The 19,764-nt window shown below is 41.6% G+C and overlaps 1 protein-coding gene and 1 pseudogene across 1 annotated transcript; one reads left to right on the plus strand and one right to left on the minus strand.

Moving 5' to 3' along the window:
• Positions 1–186: 186 nt before the first annotated feature.
• On the minus strand, positions 187–14,564 carry PCYOX1 (prenylcysteine oxidase 1). Its single transcript, XM_028515291.2, has 6 exons — positions 14,369–14,564; positions 13,057–13,263; positions 11,847–12,021; positions 4,539–4,750; positions 4,070–4,222; positions 187–3,510 (listed from the first exon to the last, which is right to left on the minus strand). Exons 1-6 carry the CDS (start codon positions 14,478–14,480, stop codon positions 2,852–2,854), a joined length of 1,518 nt encoding a protein of 505 aa, XP_028371092.1. The 5' UTR covers positions 14,481–14,564; the 3' UTR covers positions 187–2,851.
• Positions 14,565–15,637: 1,073 nt separating this feature from the next.
• On the plus strand, positions 15,638–17,425 carry LOC114500446 (annotated as a pseudogene).
• The last annotated feature ends 2,339 nt before the right edge of the window (positions 17,426–19,764 follow it).

Consider the following 19,764-nt stretch of genomic DNA (forward strand, 5'->3'; position numbering starts at 1 on the left):
AGTACAACAGGAAACAGGAAGCAATGATGTTGCTGTTTATTTTGAACATAAGTGGGAAAAAATTTTGAACACAAGAGTAGAAGTAGAATCCAGAGAAAAATATTCCAGTGTATTATTCCTTTGAGGTGGAGAGTAGTAATAATGCTGCCCCTAATACTTAAACTAGTTCATAAATTTTAGGGTACAAAAACTGATGAAATATAGTTTACACATGGTTGTCATAAACCTAACCTTAAGAAACCTACCAAGCAAATGCTTAGGCCTGCAGTTTTTGTGATCTAGTAGAAAGCCTACAAAGTGATTTGAGCCATTTTAAAACTAGAGAATGGGGTACACATGAGTGTGTAAGGCACTTATGAAACAACACGAGGTGGCTTGTATGTACCTAAAATGTGTACAGCAAAAAATGGGTCAAACCAACTTACAAGAGTCTGTGTGAAATGCAGTACATTTTTATTATCCCAACTTTCATTTCTCCCATTTTTATTCAATACATTTTAAATTTGCAGTGAACTTGATAGGCTTGATTTTTTGCAACCACATAGAGCTGCACTGTAGAAACAGTCTCCAGTGTGGTTCCTAGACCAGCAATATCACCTAGGGCCTTAATAGAAATGAAGACTTTGATATACCATTCCAAACATTGAGAAGTTCTGGGGGTGAGGCCCAGCAATGTTTTAGACCCTCCAGGTGAGTCCAAAGCATACACAAGTTAGAACTGCGGCCTTGCATTCTGCCCCTGCATCGTTTTTGCCACTCCTGTGTAAAAAGATGAACAAGCAAGCTCAGATGGTATTTTTTTCAACCAATTTTTAAAGAACTTTAGTACTATAATTGCATTAAAACTAACGTGCTTGATATACTGATGACCTGTTTTGCTCTTTGAGGAAGCAATTTCAGATGCCCTGTTGGAAAACAAGAGTAGGTTTGATATGGCAACACTTTAAATTGGTGTTCTTACAAGTAAAAATATATCCCATTGCGAACTAAGTCTACAGGTGATAGGAATTAAACTATTTCATTAGCATTTACCAGTCTAGCTGGCATACACATTCTCTACATATTCAATAAAACCACAAAAGGAAAACATTCTTTTTAAAAATAAAATTAGAAAACTGACCATTTGACAAACTAAATATCTTTAACAATACATGTTAACTTGGTCGCAGTTAGTTGAATTCAGAAGCTCTTGTTCTGTCCCTACGAGTATGAGGATGTTCATGATTTTTGTACAGTAGATGTAGAACTGGTTTTCAAGTTTGGTGGCATATTAGAATCATTTGGGTAAAGGCCTTCAGGTGACTTCAAAGTCCAGCCAAGGTTGACAACTACCATCTTAAAATTTCAGCAGTTTCTCACTCAAAATGGTGCAGTAGCTTAAGTATTTAACAGTTTGTGCATATACTGGTTTTGATCAAGTATCGTGTCATTCTGAGTATCTTACGTCAACTACTCTGGAATGATCCAGGTTGCCTCCGCTGTTACACTATCAGTGCTTCTTACTATTAAGGTTACTACTAGAGTTCTCATTGAGAGAAGTGATTCTTCACAAAATGAATCTTTGATAATGGGTTGGATTTCTTGGGGCTTTTAAGGCACTAAAAACCCTTTGGAGACATTTTAGACATCCAAATCTGATTCTCAATGTAGGTTACTCAGGAATTTTAAAAAGCTATGATGGTAAGGTCCTATCCTCAATCCATTAAATCAGAATCTCGGATGGAGAGTTGGGGGGAGTCCATCCGTATTTGTAAAAACGTCATAGGTGAAGATTTGATAACAGAATGCCAATTTCTTCCATCAATAGCCTATATTTGCTTTTCATTTTAGTGGAGATTATTGTATGACATCTTAAGGTTATACTACTAAAACTTAGGAATTTCACCCCTAAAGAAAAGACAAGCAATCAAAAGAACATTCTGAAAGTCAAGGCTTCAGTCATGGGCACATTTACTTTGAAAGTGAGATACCAGCTCCCATAGTAGATTTCACTATGACTAAAGATCACATCCAGCTGTCAAGCACAGATGAGCTTATCCCCGACTAAGGTGTGTCTTTTAAGTTCAAGTGTTCAGTTTAAAATGCTGTAAAGTTTTGTTCAAAATCCAGGGCCTAACCTCTAGACCTACTGAATCATAATCTCCAGTGGAGGTAGGGAATTCTGTATGTTTTACAAATTCCAGATGATTCTTACAATCAGACAAGTTTGGAAAATACTGTTGATATTAAGAGTAAAATTTTGGAGCAGGCTCTCTCTGGAGCACGCCAATGCCTTTCTTCCCTCTCAGGCATGCATCTTTACTTTTCTCTCCTGAAGCCTAAAGGTCCCCAGGAGACTTGCAGCCAAAGGAACAGTGGGCAGCAGCAGCAGCAGCTCATCCCAGGATAACCCACTGAACCCACTTCCAAGGACCCTTGTCTCTGACTTTTTGGTGAGCTAAGAGCTGCCCCACCGTGGCTCACTCCTGTCATTGTCACTTCTCAGTAAACTAACAGCAGCCCCACTAGGGCTCACTTCTTTCCTATAACTTTCCCAGGGAGCCAAAACAGAGCACCTACTCTGTTGTACTTCTGCCCTAAGCCTTTTGTTTCACTGTCCCCAGCTTTAATAAATGTACAAAGTAAAAAAAAAAAAAAAAAAAAAAAAACTTGGACATGGCATAAATGCAATAGTTACACCTTCACACTTAATTAGACCTTGTATTTTCTCATAACTCACTGGGGTTACTCTCATTAAACAATGATAATGGCAAAATATTTGATTCAAAGTGTCTCTGCTCAGATTGTGTTCTTTTTTGCCAGTGATATTCCATCTGAAACTAGGAGGGAGGTTTGGGGGGAAAGTGTTATCTCATAGTTCAGTTTTCAGTTTCTCATATAAGTCCTCTTGGTCAATCATGTGTGTGTGCCCGTTCCAGCGGTGATAGGCAAGGAGAGCAGCATTGTGGGCTGCAATGGCACTCATTTCCATGGCACTTGCTGCGCGCTCTATGCCATTCAGGTAGTAAAGTCGATCATGGAGTATGATGGGGGGGCTTTTCTCTGGAGGCTTATAGCGGGGATATGCAAGCCATTGCTGCTTTACAGCATACTCATGGGACAAAAAGAGCTTTAAAATTTGCTCTTTGGTAAGAGTCTTCTGGGAAAAGGTCTTCCAAACATATGTTCCATCTGTTGATGGTTGAGGATCATTATTATCTTTTACAGAGGACACAATTCCAATGCTGTTAATAAACAAATCTGAATTACCAGTGATTAAGACAGTATGGAGGTCAAATTTATCTAAGGCTCTAGAGGTAAAAGCAGTTGAATTCAACTTTCCCTTAATTAAAGTTGTCACTATATGTTGGTAATATTGATGGAATTCCTCAATTGGAGGATCAAAGTTGAGAAAAGTTATATTGGACATTTTTTGATTCAATGGAGTGGCCACAATGATGATGTCATAAAAGTCTGAATGGGTTCCAGATCCACTTCGGTAGACAATTTCATACATCTTTGTGGGGTTTCCTAGAGGAAATAAGGAAGCATACACTTCTTTAGTGTTTCTAACATACTATATTTTATACCTAAAAATAATTCTATACTTTTTTAATAGCTTATAATCCTAAGGAATTAAAGACTTTAAGCCCTGGCTGGGTAGCTCAGTTGGTCAGAGCATCAGCCTGATACACCAAGTTAGCAAGTTTGATCCCCAGTCAGCACATACTAGAAGCAAACAATAAATATAGAAATAAGTGGAACAATCGATGTTTCTCTCTCAAAAAAAATGAAACATAATTTACCTTTTAAGAGAACCATCCCAAATTAAGGCCAATTTTCTACTTAAAATAATAGCTTGTTAATAAATACAAAATGAGGAGTTTTTACTTTTGAGAATGAAATTTTTTAAATCCAAGGAATCATGCCACTATACTTGAGAGTACATTTTGGAATATTTCTACATGGCACAAAACAATTTAAAATTCCATCATCTGGAGTGAGAAATGGAAGAAGAGAGGTTTTTCCCCCTGAGCAATTATTTTCTACAGGGGAAATCAGGAACAATGAAATAGAAATTCAAGCTCACCAGTCTGCTTGGTCCTTGTTTTCTCCTCAATGGACATTACTGAGCCAGATATTAGGTTGCTTTTGGAAGCCTGAAGGAGCCCTGAGCAAACAAGTTTATTGCCACCTTCTACTGCCCAAAGGCCAGAATCAGTACAAGCTAGTGACACTGCCCCTGTCAGCAGCGGGGGAAAAAAAAAAGTGTTTTAATTCTAACTCTGTAAGAGACCCTCCAACCACTCTCCCTCCCCAACTGGGTGAGTTCTGCTCCAAATGTCTCCACACACAGTTGAGAACCACTCGACCAATGAAAGCTAAGGACTCTCCCCATAAAAATGCACATTTACATTTACACAGTTTTGCCAAAAATGTCTGAGGTTTCACAGAGAAAGGCAGTCTTCTCCAACCCAAAGCTTAGGTCAGGAGTCACCATAACATCAGGTAAGCCCCTCTGTGAACCAATTCTAAAACTGTTCCAAGCCTTGGCTTACCTACAAAGCCATTGAGGTCTGTGCCTTGGCCGTAATTGACCCTATTGATGGGAGCAACCATTTCATCGAGGAATTTCCCAGAGAAGCCTGCTTTCTGCAAGGTTTCAAGTAGTGTTTGATTAAATATTCCAAGGAAGTCATCCCCTCCTAGAGAGTGTAGTAAGTTTTCTACACTACTGAAGGCATAGTCATGAGACTGGTAGCGGTAGATCCTTTTGAGAAAAAGAAATGGCCATTATAAACCAAACAAGATACGGATAAGCGGATGCATAAAGAAGGGAAATAGCATCGTATGACTCAAACTGACTTTCATGTTTCTTTCTGATGAGTTCCTACTTATCATGTGAGACACCTCAGCCACCATTTTCCCCAGGTACCCCAAAAGTACCTGGCCCTGACTCTTGGCCCTCTCTCTCCCTCTGCAGATAAACTTCCACTTGCAGTTTACTGTCCTTTGTATACACTCTTCTGTATTAATATGGTCATGAGGAAACCTTTAAAGATTTGGGTACATCTTGTTCACATTTATCTTTTCATCTACCAGTAACATGGGCATGTCTGAAATTATAACTTTTTAAAAAAGATTTTTTTTTAAGAGAAGGGAAGGGACAGAAAAAGAGGAGAGAAACATCAATGTGTGAGACAAACATCAATCACTTGTCTCTTAGAGGCACCCCGATCAGAGACCAAACCTGCAATCCAGGTATGTGCCCTGACCAGAAATTACCAGCAACTTTTTGGTTCACTGGCCAGCACTCAACCCACTGAGCCATACCAGCCAAGACTAAAACTATAACTTTATCTTTTAATCAGGCTTGACCCTCTTCGCCCACTCTATCCCAAACAAAAATAACAAGTCACACCTAAAATCCCATACATCATCCTCAGTTCATTCGGTTTCAAACAAATATTTTCACTTCTCCTTTCTGCTTCTCCCACCCAAGAAGGAAACCTTAGCAATCTTTCTAAAGTGTCTCTTGTGACTTCACTCTCATTTTCCTGATCTTAAGTCAGGATTTATATTTGAACTACTAAAATAAGTAACTGATCTACCAGCTTCTAGTTCCTTTTAATCAATCTCTCAGAAACCCTATAATATTCTCTTTTACTGAAAAAAAAAAAAAAAAACCCTTGCTTACTAAACAAAGTCCTGACATTTTTTCTGACATTTTTTTTTAAATCACACATTTTAGAGCCGGCCAGTGTGGCTCCGTTGGTTGGAGCACTGTCCCGTACACCAAAAGGTTGCAGGTTCAATACCAAGAGGGCACATATAAGAATCAACCAACCCTGGCTGGCGTAGCTCAGTGGATTGAGCGCGGGCTGCGAACCAAGGCATCGCAGGTTTGATTCCCAGTCAGGGCACATGCCTGGGTTGCAGGCCACGGCCCCCAGCAACCGCACATTGATGTTTCTCTCTCTCTCTTTCTTCCTCCCTTCCCTCTCTAAAAATAAATAAATAAAATCTTAAAAAAAAAAATCAACCAACCACCAACCAATGAAGGCATAAAATAAGTGGAAAAGCAAAAATCAATCTCTCTCTCTCCCCCCACTTTCCTCTCTCTCTTCAAATCAGTAAGTAAATTTTTAAAAATTTAAAAATTGTTACTATAGACAAAACAAGACATTTTATAATGATGAGGATTAGTCCATGAGGAAGACATACATTTGGGAATTGTTTTTTAAAATAAATATAGTATAATCTAGCCCTGAACAGTGTGGCTCAGATGGTTGGGCATTGTGAAACAAATCAAAAGATCACTAGTTCAATTCCTGGTCAGGGTACATGCCTGGGTTGCAGGTTCAGTCCCCGGTCAGGGCATGTCCAAGAGGCAACCGATCAATGTTTCTCACATCAATGGTTCTATCCCTCTCTCCCTTTCTTCTCCTCTCTCTAAAAATATGCAAATAAAGTCTTTTTTTAAAATAGTATAATCTATATGTCCCCTCACCAGGTCTTTTTGACAGTTCTGCAATACCCTAAATTCACTTCAAAAGTGATTTAATTTTTCAAAAGGCAATTCTCTACATGGCAAGCAAGCCACAGATAAGAAAATGAGACATGGCCCTGGACAGGTAGCAAAAGAAAATGACACATACAGATGGCACTGTGTCTGGCGCCACTGGAACTGGATTTTCCTGCTGAGTGTGCAGCAACATGCCACCTACCTTCCTTTAAAAGTGACTGACCATTCTATACAAATTCTATATATTCTTTTCTTTTTTAATCCTCACCTAAGGATATGTTTATTGATTTTAGAGATAGAGGAAGGTAGGGAGAGGGAGAGAGACAGAAAGAGAGAGAAGAAGAGAGAGACAGAGAGAGGGAGAGAAACATCAATGGGTTGCTTCCTGTTCTTACCTCAACCAGATATAAAAACCCAGGGATCAAAGCCACAACCTAGGTATGTGCCCTGACCAGGGATCAAACCCACAACCTTGTGGTGCACAGGGATAACACTCCCACCAACTGAGCTATCCAGCCAGGGTGCCTTTTTTTTTTTTTTTTTTTTGCCTTTAAATGTTAGAAGTTTTGCTCTGGGCAGGTAGCTCAGTTGGTTTAAAGGGCTATCAGGATACACCAATGTTGCTGTTTGATCCAGGTCAGAGTACACACAAGAAGCAACCAGTGAAGCATAAATACATGGAACAACAAATCAATGTCTGTCTCTCTAATAAATAAGAAATTGTAAAAAGTATTAGAAATTTGCCCTGGCTGGCATAGCTCAGTGGATTGAGCGCGGGCTGGGAACCAAAGTGTCCCAGGTTCGATTCCCAGCCAGGATACATTCCTGGGTTGCAGGCCATAACCCCCAGCAACCGCACATTGATGTTTCTCTCTCTCTCTCTATCTCCCTCCCTTCCCTCTCTAAAAATAAATAAATAAAATCTTTTAAAAAAAAGTATTAGAAATTTTATTGGCATTAACATTCCACAAGGTTATATTCATACAAATCAAATTGAAAAAAAATTCCAGGCATACAGACTCCCATCTGTTATTAATGTGCCATCTTTCATCTCCAAATGTCAAAAATTGACTTCTTTTAATGATACAGAAAGTCTTTAGAAAGTCACTTCCACTGTCCATTTGTTAGGTAAGAAACTTATTGTCTTCATTCATTTCATAAAATCCATGTTAAAAGAACCCTGTCTTGCCCTGACTGGTGTAGCTCAGTTGGTTGGGCCTCGACCAAAAGGTTCAGGGTTCGATTCCTGTTCAGGGAATATGCCCGAGTTCCAGGTTCAGTCCTGGTGAGGGCATGTAGGAGAGGCAACTGATGGATCTTTCTCCCCCTCTCTTTCTCCTTCCCTTCCCTTCTCTCAATATGTTATTGATTATACTATTACAGTTGTCCCAATTTTCCCCCTTTGCTCCCTCCACTCAGTACCTCCATACCCTCTAGCTACCCACTCCTTAGTTCATACCCATGGGTCATTCATGTAAGTTGTTTGGCTACTTCATTTCCTATAATGTTCTTAACATCCCTGCCTATTTTATACCTACTAATTTGTACTACTTATTCCCTGCACCTTTTCCCCATTCTCCCCACCCCAACCAATAACCCTCCAAATGATCTCCACATCTACAATTCTGTTTCTATTCTGCTTGTTTAGTTTTTTAGATTCAATTGTTGATAGTTGTGAATTTATTGTGATTTTAATGTTCATAGTTTTGATCTTCTTCTTTTTCCTAGATGTCCCTTTAACATTTCATAAAATAATGGCTTGGTGATGATGAACTCCTTTAGTTTTACCTTGTCTGGGAAGCACTTTATCTGCCCTTCAATTCTAAATAATAGCTTTGCTGGATAGAATAATCTAGGTTATAGGTCCTTGCTTTTCATCACTTTGATATTTCTTGCCAGTCTCTTCTGGCCTGCAAACCTTCTTTTGAGAAATCAGCTGAGAGTCTTATGGGAACTCCTCAGTAGGTAACTAACTATCTGTGTTTCTCTTGGTGCTTTTAATATTCTCACTTTATCTTTAAGCTTTGACATTTTAATCATGATGTGTCTTAAGTGGGCCTCTTTGCATCCACCTTGTTTGAGATTCTCTGTGCTTCCTGGACTTGCATGTCTATTTCCTTCATCAAATTAAAGATGTTTTCTTTCATTTATTTTTCAAATAAGTTTTCAATTTCTTGCTCTTCCTCTTCTCCTTCTGGCATCCCTACTATTCAAATGTTGGTAAATTTGAAGATGTCCCAGAGGCTCCTTATTCTGTCCTTATTTTTTATATTTTTTTTCTTCTTGCTGTTCTGATTGAATGCTTTTTTCTTCCTTATGTTCCAAATCATTGATTTGAGTCTCAGCTTCATCTACTTTACTGTTGGTTCCCTGTAGATTTTTTTTTTAATTTCACTTAGTGTAACCTTCATTTCTGACTGGATTTTTTTTTATGCTGTTGAAGTACCCAATTAGTTCCTTGAGCATCCTAATAACCAATGTTTTGAACTCAGCATATGATAGGGTGCTTATCTCCATTTTGTTTAGTTCTTTTTCTGGAGTTTTGTTCTGTTCTTTCATTTAGGCCACATTTCTTTGTCTCTTCATTTTGGCAGCCTCCCTGTGTTTGTTTCTGGGAATTAGGTACAGCTGCTTTGACTCCTTGTCTTAGTAGCATGGCCTATTGTAGAAAAGCACACCAGTAAGTTGGGTGGAGCGGGGCCTTAGGTAATCAGAGCAGGGCAACCCGTGTTACTGCTGTTACTCTGAGTGGGGTAGGGCACAGAGAGGGGACAATGCCACTGCCTAACCTCTGGACTTTTGCCCAGGAGGAAGCTGTCTCCCAGCACTCACCCTGATGCCTGTCACTTCAATTTCTCCCCATATGCTGCTGGTGCCCTTCCAGCTGCTGCCCTGGTGCTGAATCCCTGAGGGACTGAAAGTCCTAAGGGCACCAGTGGCATAAGGTGAGTTCTTTAAGAGGAGTTTCCTAAGAATCCTGCAGTTTCTTCTACCACCCCAACCCCCACTGGTTTTTATAGCCAGAAGTTATGGGGACTTATGTTCCTGGCACTGGAACCCTGGACTGGGTGATCTGGCCTGGGGCTGGGATCCCTCACTCCCAAGGCATCCTTCCTGATTTTTATCTATCACATGTGGATGTAGGACCACCCTTTCTGCATCTCCTTGCCCCTCCACCTCTCTGCACCTCTCCGCACCTCTCTGCACATCTCTGCATCTTCACCCCTCCTATCCATCTGGATGAATGTGGCTTCTTTAAATCCTTGGTTGTTGGACTTCCATACAGCTCAATTTTGGGTGATGTTTATTTTGTAGTTGTAATTTTTCCTGTAGTTGTTCAAAGAGGCAAGGCATGTCTACCTATGCCTCCACTGTAACTAGACATCAAATAAATAAAATCTTAAGAAAAAAAGAACCCTGTTTTGGTTGTACATTATCACAACACTCTGGTATTAATCCATTTTCCTCTATTCCCAGTGGTGGACTGCCATCTTGATTTGTCAGAGGTAGGGTCCATGTGAGACTCTTCAAGCTGACTGGGTGTAAATGGTTCCACCAACATCCATTACCTTGCACAGGCCCTTTAGAAATTCAGTCTCAAGATTCACATTTTTGCTATATAAAATACAGATTCTCGCAAAGACTTTCTTTATCCTTAAATACAGAACTCCAGAGTCTCAGTTTTCAAAATGGCTTATCTCAAATAAAGGGCTGTATTTGTTCAGAACCAACATCAATCAAATTTAATTTTAAGCTTACAAGTTACCGGGTCCAAACGCAGCTGCCAGCACCTCAAGGTCACCCTGACACGATTCCACGCCACTTGCAGGTATGTGAGGGGTCAGGTCAAGCAGCAAGGATATGCTTCAGGAGCTTCTACTGCAGAATCTCAGCCCAGCAAGCCAGCTGATCTTGCTTGGCTGTAGCGGCTTTGCCCCTGCGGGCTTAGGGGCCTGTGGGCCACCCAGGCACAGGTCCCACCAGCCAGTGGGCCTCGTCATGGCTGCAGAGTGCCTGACAGCTTGGTGTGCCGCTGTGTCTCTGGCCATCTTGTGCCATGCATGTGCGCCTAAGTGATGTCTCTCTCCTCCTCCTCTTCCCCCTGCCCCACACACTGTGGCACTCCTGCCCCATCCTGTCTTCCACCCTCCCACATCCCATCTGCAGCCACAGGTCCATGCGCCTCTATATATTTTCTTAGTTATTGGTTTATTATTCTAGGTTATACATCCTCAGGACCTAGAATAGTGCCTAGCACATAACGGGCACATATGACGTGTAATTTTACCTTTATGTTGGAACAATCAAAATGTAGTAATTAAATAATAGCATTTACAAGTTAAGTTATCTGCAGCATCTAAAATAATAAACTAGTCCTGGCCAGGTAACTCAGTTGGTTAGAGCATCATCCCCATATGCCAAGGTTGCAGTTCCATCCCTAGTCAGAGCACATACAAGAAGCAACCAATGAATGCATAAATAAGTGTAACAAATCGATGTCTGTCCATCTGTCTCTCTCCCTCTTGCCCTCTTCCTCTAAAATCAGTAAGTAAAAATTAAAAATAAATAAAATACAGGTGTAGCTCAGTGGATGAGGCGCCAGCCTGTGAGCTGAAAGGTCACCAGTTCAATTCCCAGTCAGGGCACATGCCTGGATTGCAGGCCAGGTCCCTCTTGGGGGCGTGCAAGAGGCAACCAACTGATGTTTCTCTTCCTCTTCCCCTCCCTTCCCCTCTCTAAAAATAAATAAATAAAATCTTGAAAAAAATTCTTAGGGCATAGAACTAATATTGTACCTCAGGTTACTGGCTCACTAAAACATCAAGCCATGATTAAAGCTCATTTTTCTTATCCTGTCTGCAAGCTCTTGTGCACATGACCTCACTCCTCTGATACACAATACCAGCACAGTGCAGAGATTAACAGTGAGGACTCTAGATTCAATCTGCCTGGGTAGGAACTCTGGCTCTACCACTTAATAGGTGGCATACTTGCACACTTGAAACTTCTCCATACCTCCACCTTACACATCTGTAAAAAGAAGCTAATAAATAGTACCTACCTAGAGAGCTGCCATGAGAATTCAAGAAGTTAATATTTGTAGGTCATTTAAGAGTGTCTAGGAACACTAAACAAGCATTTGCAAAATACATATTCTGAAGTAAAATATAAACTACTCTTCCGATTTCTAACAGGCTAAATGGTCTGCATATTTTATACAGGACATTTTGCCTAACAAATACACCTTGTAGTTAGGAAGAGAACTGTTCCAAGAAACTATAATTCTTAAAGATCATCTACCTAGAAAGGTCTTAGGTTAAATAGAAGGAGAGAAAATTACCTCATAAACTTGTCAAATATATCCTCTACCCACATATGCAATCGAAGGGGCTGAAATCCATACTGCCAAATTAGTTTAATAATGTTAATTATAAGCCAGCTGCTCTCCTCAAACACCAGAGCCTCTCCATTAGAGACCCCCACTAGGCCTCCAGAACTCTGAACAGTAGATAGACCTGCAAAAACAGAGAAAGGTAGCTAAGTCAGTGATTCCTGTGCTGATCAAATGAAAGAAAGTAATCTGAAGCTATCATAGACACTCTAAAGTAAGTGAACTCCAGGCTTCCCCCAGCTCTCAAGAGACATATTAAAGAAGTTTTATTTTTAGAATAGTGATACAATACACTAGACACTCACTACACTGTCCAAAAGCAGATTCTCTAGAAGATGGGTCAGATGATCATGCATATATATCAAAATTAGACAGGCTCTGTTTAGTCTGAAGTTACTAAAAAGTCAAAGGCAAAAGCAGAGTACCAACTGAATTCAACTTAAAAGGAGAAATGTGAGAGATGAACCTTCGCAGCATAAACTGGTCCTGGCATATATTTGCCCTCATGGAGAAAACAGAGGCTCAGGAAGCATCCACAGGAAATATGGAAGGCAGCTAAGGGAAAGGAGGCACCTACTCCTATGCAAATAGTGTTTTACATAACTGGATATTTCAGATAACTGGAAGGAGGCCTATATTACCCAATATTCTTTGAGAAAAGGGCCTGCACAGGCCTGCCAGATTTCCCTCACAAGCTACCCAGCTCCTCTGCTGGTAGGGAAGTAGTCAGATGTCCCAGCTTCTAAACAAATGCTGTACCCATAGTTGTGTAACTTTAAGCCAAATATTTCAAGCCTCTGGGCCTCATTCCCCCAACTAAAAAATGAGCACACTAGGTTTCTGCTAACTCAAACCATTCTTTGGTTCAACAGAAACCCACAGGTTGAAGAACTGACAACAGCAACCATCCCCATCCCGCCCCAACCCCATGGCTGTAATTCCAGATAACTGAAGATACTGATAACTGGTGTCCCATTACAGGAGAGTGCCTCCTAACTAAGGCAGTACCAACTTCTAAAAGGAAAGTAAGGAAACCAGTTTTACCAACTTGTCTTTAAAAGACAATTAACACAGTGGAAAAGTTTCAGTTCCTATATGGTAAAAATATTTATGGATGGTCACACAGAAAGCTGCATAGCTCTAAGACCAAATTACATACCCAGGTCCTTGACAAAACGCTTCATGTGCAGATTTAAAGGATGGATGACAGAACCTCCTGCTTCATATTCTTGCCCCTGTACAGTCAGGGTGGCCAGACGGCCCCCCACCTCTCCTCTTTCATAAACGTCAATCTTCACATCTTTCCCAAATTTCTGCCGCAGATAGTAGGCTGCCGAAGTGCCACCAATTCCAGCTCCAATTATCGCTATGGAGGGGGTAAGAAAAGAACAGTTTCTTTCCCTCTTACCAGCTTTGTGGGTTTTATTGTTTTTGAAAACCCATTAAGCAACTGCATATGTTACTTAAGGCTATTATCCACAATTCAGGGAAGCTTCCATGGGGTAGGCCAGTGACAGTAACTGTGAAGACAGAACTGTGAATCTGGACATAAACATTGCCCCCAGACAAAAGTGGCAGTAAATTAACTTACAAATTGACATTAATTAGTTGTTTTGGTTTTTGCCAGATGCCCAAAGATTCTCACAGTTCTTTGTGGAGGCATCAATGAGCCTGCACAACCTTTGTGCCCAACTCCTGGGAACAGAGGAGGTGAGTCTTTCCAGCAGCATTTTAAATGAAGTGGCCGCCATTTTTGCCTAGATTTGTTGTTTCATTAATGTAGACAGGTTAATGATCCCAAAGAACAGTTTTAAAGGGAATAAGAAACAAAACAAAACAAAACAAAACAAAAAAAAAGTAAGGAAATTAAAAAAGACTGAAACTAGATGAGAGTGGATTATTTCAGCTGTGTAGTAATCTTAGGCAGGCAATCTGCAAGCCAGGGGCCTCTGAGGGCAGGCCAACCGCAGCAAAGCGGAGAGGGGAAGGTGGGTTCCACCCTATCACGGGAAACAAATGGGGTCAGCTTGTTTTCATCTGCTCGATGTGCTGATCCCGCGTGCGTGCGTCTATCATCTGCAGGGTGTAAGCGACCCGTCGCTTCAGGACAAACCAGAAGACTGCCCTCCCAAAGATGCACCCAAGGAAGGCTGCGAGAGGGGGCTCGGTCTCCCCCTACCACCAGCCTTCCTAGACAGGGGCTGCAGGGACGCTTGGAAGCCGCCCTCTTGGGTCTCCCATCCGCGGCCCATTCCTCAAGTGGGCACGTCTCCACGCCCAGGAAGGCACGGTCCCTGGGGCACCGAAAGCCACACTGAGACGCAAACCGGGAAGATCGAAACCTGCGCCGAGGGTTCGGCCGGCGCAGCCAGTCCCGCGTCGGAGCTGCAGGGCCTGGTGCCCAACGTAGCAGCCGCCAGGAGCAGGGCGCGCTCCAGCACCTCCCTCCGCGCCTCTCCACTGTCACCTACCGATCTTATCCGGAGGGGCCCGCAGTTCAGTGCTCCCGGGGCACACCCAGCTGCCCAGCAGCAGCCACAGGACCAGAAGCGAAGAGACTCGCTCCCCGACTGCGCGGCTCATAGCTCCTAGAACGCAGCACTCGGGAGACTTGGAGTGCCTGACTGCTGAGCACGCCCGCTACTGCACGACTGCGTGTTCCGCCCGCCCCGCCCCCTACCGGTCTAGCCCCGAGCCAGCCTCGCCAACTCGCAGCGCCGCCTAGGTCCGCCCCTTGCCAACTCCCTAGGCACCCTAGGTCCCCTTAGGTCCACGCATCCCTCCAGAAGCGCAGAACTTGGACGCACTTGATTCGCCAGCCCTGCCTGCCCCCTCCAAACTTACTCTGCTTCGGAAAGACACCAAAAGCACCAAAGGAAGCTCATCCAGCTCTCTTCTTTCCCAACTGTTCGGATGAAACCCCTTATTTCTTCACTAGGATCCTGTTATGTCCCTTTAATCACACCCTCTCAAAGAATGCATCCAGCTAATCTCTAAAACAGTAGAGCTCCGCCAGTGGAGCTCCAAATACTTATTGAGTGATCACTATGTTCTGGGAATTGTTGGGTACGAGATGAATGGGTACACGACGCTATGTGAAAGGAAAAATGAGGGCGACCTAGAATGGGCTGGTCCAAGGTGAAGGGAGTGGAGAAAGTAATGTACCCGTACATATGGTGGAACATTATGCAAGCATTAAGGAGAATGTAGGACCTGCAACTATTGTCCTAGTACTGTCAGGTGAGAAAATGGGTGGCTGAGGGATGGGTATTATATGATCCCATTTCCAGAATTAAAATACCCTACCCACCCAGCCAAAAAGAAAATAAAAATTAGTATATGGCCCTCACCCGTGGGGCTCAGTTGGTTGGGCATTTTACCGCAAAGTGATAGGTTCCGGGTTGGACACCAGGTCAGGACACATGCCTGGGTTGCAGGTTCCATCCCCACTCAGGGCCTGTGCAAAAGGCAACCCATTGATGTTTCTCTCCCTCTCTTTTTTTCCTCCTTTCCCCTCTCTCTAAAAATAAATAAATAACATCTTTTTAAAACATCAGTATATGCCCTCGCTGGTTTGGCTCAGTGGATTAAGTGTCAGCCTGTGAAGCAAAAGGTTGCCAGTTTGATTCCCAGTCAGGGCACATGCCTGGGTTGTGGGCCATGTCCCCAGTTGAGGGTGTGTGAGAGGCAACCAATAGATGTATCTCTTGCACATTGATGTTTCTCTCCCTCTCTTTCTCTTTCCCTTCACCTCTCTCTAAAGATAAATAAAATCTTTTCTAAAAAATTAGTATATGAACATGAAGAATAGTATAGGTGGAAGGACAATAAGTTGGATAAAAGAAATGTTGACACCTTTTTGCAACAGGTTTGCCACCAGAACACAGGTGTGGTGAAAACCACCACTAAATCAAAGCCAAAATGGGAAAGGAAAAGATTCATATCAACATTGTCACCACTGGGCACATAGATTCTGGCAAATCTACCACTACTGGCCATCTGATCTACAAATGGGGTAGGATTGACAAAAGAATCATCAAAAAAAATTGAGGAGGCTGCCGAGATGGAGAAGGGCTCCTTCAAGTATGCTTGGGTCTTGGATAAACTGAAAACTAAACATGAGCTCAGTGGTATCACCATTGATATCTCTCTGTGGAAATTTGAGACCAGCGATTATCATGTGACCATCATTGATGCCTCAGGACATAGAGACTATCAAAAACATGATTACGAGCACATCTCAGGCTGACTGTGCTGTCCTGATAGTGTTGCTGCTAGTGTTAGTACATTTGAAGCATGGATCTCCAAGAATGGGCAGACCCATGAGCATGCCCTTCTGGCTTCCACACTGGATGTGAAACATTAATTATTGGTGTTAACAAAATGGATCCCACTGAACTGCCCTACAAACAGAAGAGATACGAGGGAATTGTTAAAGAAGTCAGCACCCACATTAAGAAAATTGGCTACCAGCCTGACTACAGCAGCATCTGTGCCAATTTATGGTTTGAATGGTAACAACATGCTGGAGCCAAGAGATGGAAAGTCACCGATAAAGATGACAATGCCAGTGGACCCCCATCACTTGACACTGTGGATTGCATCATACCACCAGCTTGTCCAACTGACAAGCCCCTGTGTCTACCCCTCCAGGATGTCTACAAAATTAGTGGTATTAATACTGTCCCTGTGGGCCAAGGGGAGACTGGTGTTCTCAAGCCAGACATGGTGGTGAACTTTGCTGTAGTCAGTGTTACAACTGAAATAAAGTCTACTGAAATGCACCACAAAGCTTAGAGTGAAGCTCTTCCTAGGGACAGTGTGGCTTCAGTGTCACGAACATGTCTGACAAAGGTACTTGTCGTGGCAGTGTGGCTACTGACAGCAAAAATTATCCACCAATGGAAGCAGCAGTCTTCACAGCTCAGGTGATTCTCCTGATCCATCCAGGCCAAATCAGTGCTGGACGTGCACCTGTGCTGGATTATCACACAGCTCATACTGCTTCTGAATTTGCTGAGCTGAAGGAGAAGGTTGATCATCATTCTGGGAAAAAGCTGGAAGATGACTCAAAGTTTTTGAAATCTGGTGATGCTGCCATCATTGATATGGTTCCTGGCAAGCCTGTGCATATTGCTGTTTTGCTGTTCATGATGTGAGACAGTTACTGTGGATTTCATCAAAGCAGTGGAAAAGAAGGCAGCTGGAGCTGGCAAAGTCACCAAGTCTGTCCAGAAAGCTCAAAAGGCTAAATGAATATTATCCCCAATACAGGCTGCCACAGTCTTAGTGGGTGAGAACCGTTCGTCAGAATTGTTTGTCTCAATAGTAAAAGACTGGGTAATTATTACAGTGCATCATAAAAACTTCATAAGGAAAGGAGAATATTTCGCAGACCATTCATTTCTGTGTGTGTGTGTGTGGCAGCTTTTAAGTTATTAGTTTTTAAAATCAGTACTTTTTAATGGAAACAGCTTGACCAAAAATCTGTCACAGAATTTTGAGACCCATTAAAACAAAGTTTAATGTGTTTTTTTTTTAATTTACTGATTTTAGAAAGAGAGAGGAAGGAAGAAAGAGAAACATCGATTTGTCTTTCCACTTACTTATCCATTCATTTGTTGACTCTTGTATGTGCCCTGACCAGTGACCTGACCCACAACCTTGAACACTGTAACTTTCTGTTATATCATGTAGGTAAAAGTAACCCATTTCTGGTGTTATATCTGCTGATACTTTAGAATTGGATAATTCTGTTAACGTTTTTTCCTGGGGGAGAATTTGGTGGGTCTTTGTCACCTAAGGAGAGGAATCTGTTTACACAGTAAAAGCTATGAGAGGGGGTCTGTTGTGTAACACTGAATAGGTTAGGACAGAGAAGCAACTTTGTTTATGTGTAAGCTAGTTTATAAAGGCCAAATTCTGATAAAGTCCACATGTTACATATAAAATTTTGTAATTACATCAATACTGGGTAAATTTGTTGGCATGTCAAATTTTAGTTTTCCAGTTTTATTGGAATGTGAATTCATGTTTACAAACACTGAGGTGGTTTAAAGAACCTAAAATGAGGCTTCAATAGTGTTAAGCACCATATTGTTACAGTTAATTGTATCCAGATTCTAGGAAACATAAATTATACAGAACAAAAAGAAGAAAGCAGGTTAAACTTGGAGAAAGGAAGTAAAAAATTCAGTGCAAAAAGCATTCATTCATTAGACAAATATTAATTGAGTTCCTTCTAAGTGGCAGGCAATGTTCTACATGAATGAGAAAAATCAGTGAACAAAACAGATTTCAAAAAATATTTATTCTAAGCCCTGGCTGGCGTAGGTCAGTGGATTGAGCATGGGCTGGGAACCAAAGTGTCCCAGGTTCGATTCCCAGCCAGGGTACATGCCTGGGTTGCAGGCCATAACCCCCAGCAACCGCACATTGATGTTTCTTTCTCTCTCTCTATCTCCCTCCCTTCCCTCTCTAAAAATAAATAAATAAAGTCTTTAAAAATATATTTATTCTAATGAAGCTGACATTGTAGTAAAAGGACACATAATAATTAGAATAAATAAGTAAATTATGTAACATATAGAGCAGGGTATGAGGAATGGGCATGGATTGCAATTTTATTTTATTTCATTTTATTTTTATCCTCAGCAGAGGATTGCTTTTAGAGAGAGAAAAAAATGTAGAGAGGTAAGAAGAGAAACATCAATGGGAAGGAGTAGCATCGACTGGTTGCTTCCCATATATGCCCATAACCTAGGTATGTGTCCTTCCTGGGAATTAAACCTGCAATCTTTTGGTTATGGGACACTCTTCAACCAATTGAGCCACACCAGCCAGAGCTAGGTTGCAATTTTAAATATGATGGTTAGGGTAGGCCTCCTTGAGTAGGATGGCATTTGAACAAAGCTTGGAGGAAGTGAGGGGAGTCGACCAGGCAAATATCTGGAGAAAGAGCTTTCCAGGCAAAAAGATGCTTTGTGTACTTAAGGAAAGGCAAGGCGGCCAGAGGAACAGGGTAAAAAAGAGGGAGTAGGAGTGTTAATTGAATAAGATGCAAATTGTACAAGAAATAAACACTCCTATTTAAGAACATAAAAATATGAAGATTAAGCCTTTTTATTTTATCCTCACCCAAGGACATTTTTTTTTCATTGCTTTTAAAGGGAGAGGAAGGGAGAGAGGAAGAGCGAAACAGAGACACCCGAACTGGGGGTCATATGCCAAACAACCTAGGTATGTGCCCTGACTGGGAATTGGAACTGTAACCTTTCAGTTACAGGATGATGCTCCAACCAGCTGAGCCATACTGGCCAGGGATGACTAACCCCCCTTTTCCATTACATCTAGAAATTACAAAGAAAGAACTAAACTATATGTGTCTTTTACTTTCCTATTTCCAAATTACATTATGCCCACAACAGCTCAGTGCATTAAGCTCCTAGGTCCTCAATAAATTTTCTGTTGTTCTTTTAGAATTGACCATGTAAATCACTTTACCACAAATGTCATATTTGGAAATTTTCATTTCTGCTACTGAAACCTTGGGAGAGAGTTTACTGAAAGGACACAGTAAAGGGACAGCGTAAAAGAGTTGCAAAGTGGAAGCAGTGGCAGGTGGATCAAAGACCATCTTAATTCCACACTCTTGCCCTTTTAAAGTAATTACTGCCAAGAAACTCAAAAAGGTTTTTAAAAAATAATAGGGAAAAAATATCACCTCATATTCCAAGGGTAATAATGAGATAATGTAACAAACATTTATTCAAGAGTGTTGTTCAAAAGCAGTATCCCTAGGAAGCAAAACACTAAGATTTTCTCCTTCACCAAACTAGCCAGGCTCTTCTGAGCCCTCCTCTTGACT

Source organism: Phyllostomus discolor, chromosome 6 (assembly GCF_004126475.2).
Source record: "Phyllostomus discolor isolate MPI-MPIP mPhyDis1 chromosome 6, mPhyDis1.pri.v3, whole genome shotgun sequence".
Lineage (NCBI taxonomy): Eukaryota > Metazoa > Chordata > Mammalia > Chiroptera > Phyllostomidae > Phyllostomus > Phyllostomus discolor.

Bases quoted from the DNA above. Each gene is read 5' to 3' on its own strand.
- PCYOX1 (XM_028515291.2), bottom strand. From the start codon at position 14,480: ATGAGCCGCGCAGTCGGGGAGCGAGTCTCTTCGCTTCTGGTCCTGTGG. The intron at 13,264-14,368 runs GTAGGTGACAGT...CCCCCTCCATAG, and splicing joins GGCCCCTCCGGATAAGATCG to CGATAATTGGAGCTGGAATT. The intron at 12,022-13,056 runs GTATGTAATTTG...CTGTTTTTGCAG, and splicing joins GCGTTTTGTCAAGGACCTGG to GTCTATCTACTGTTCAGAGT.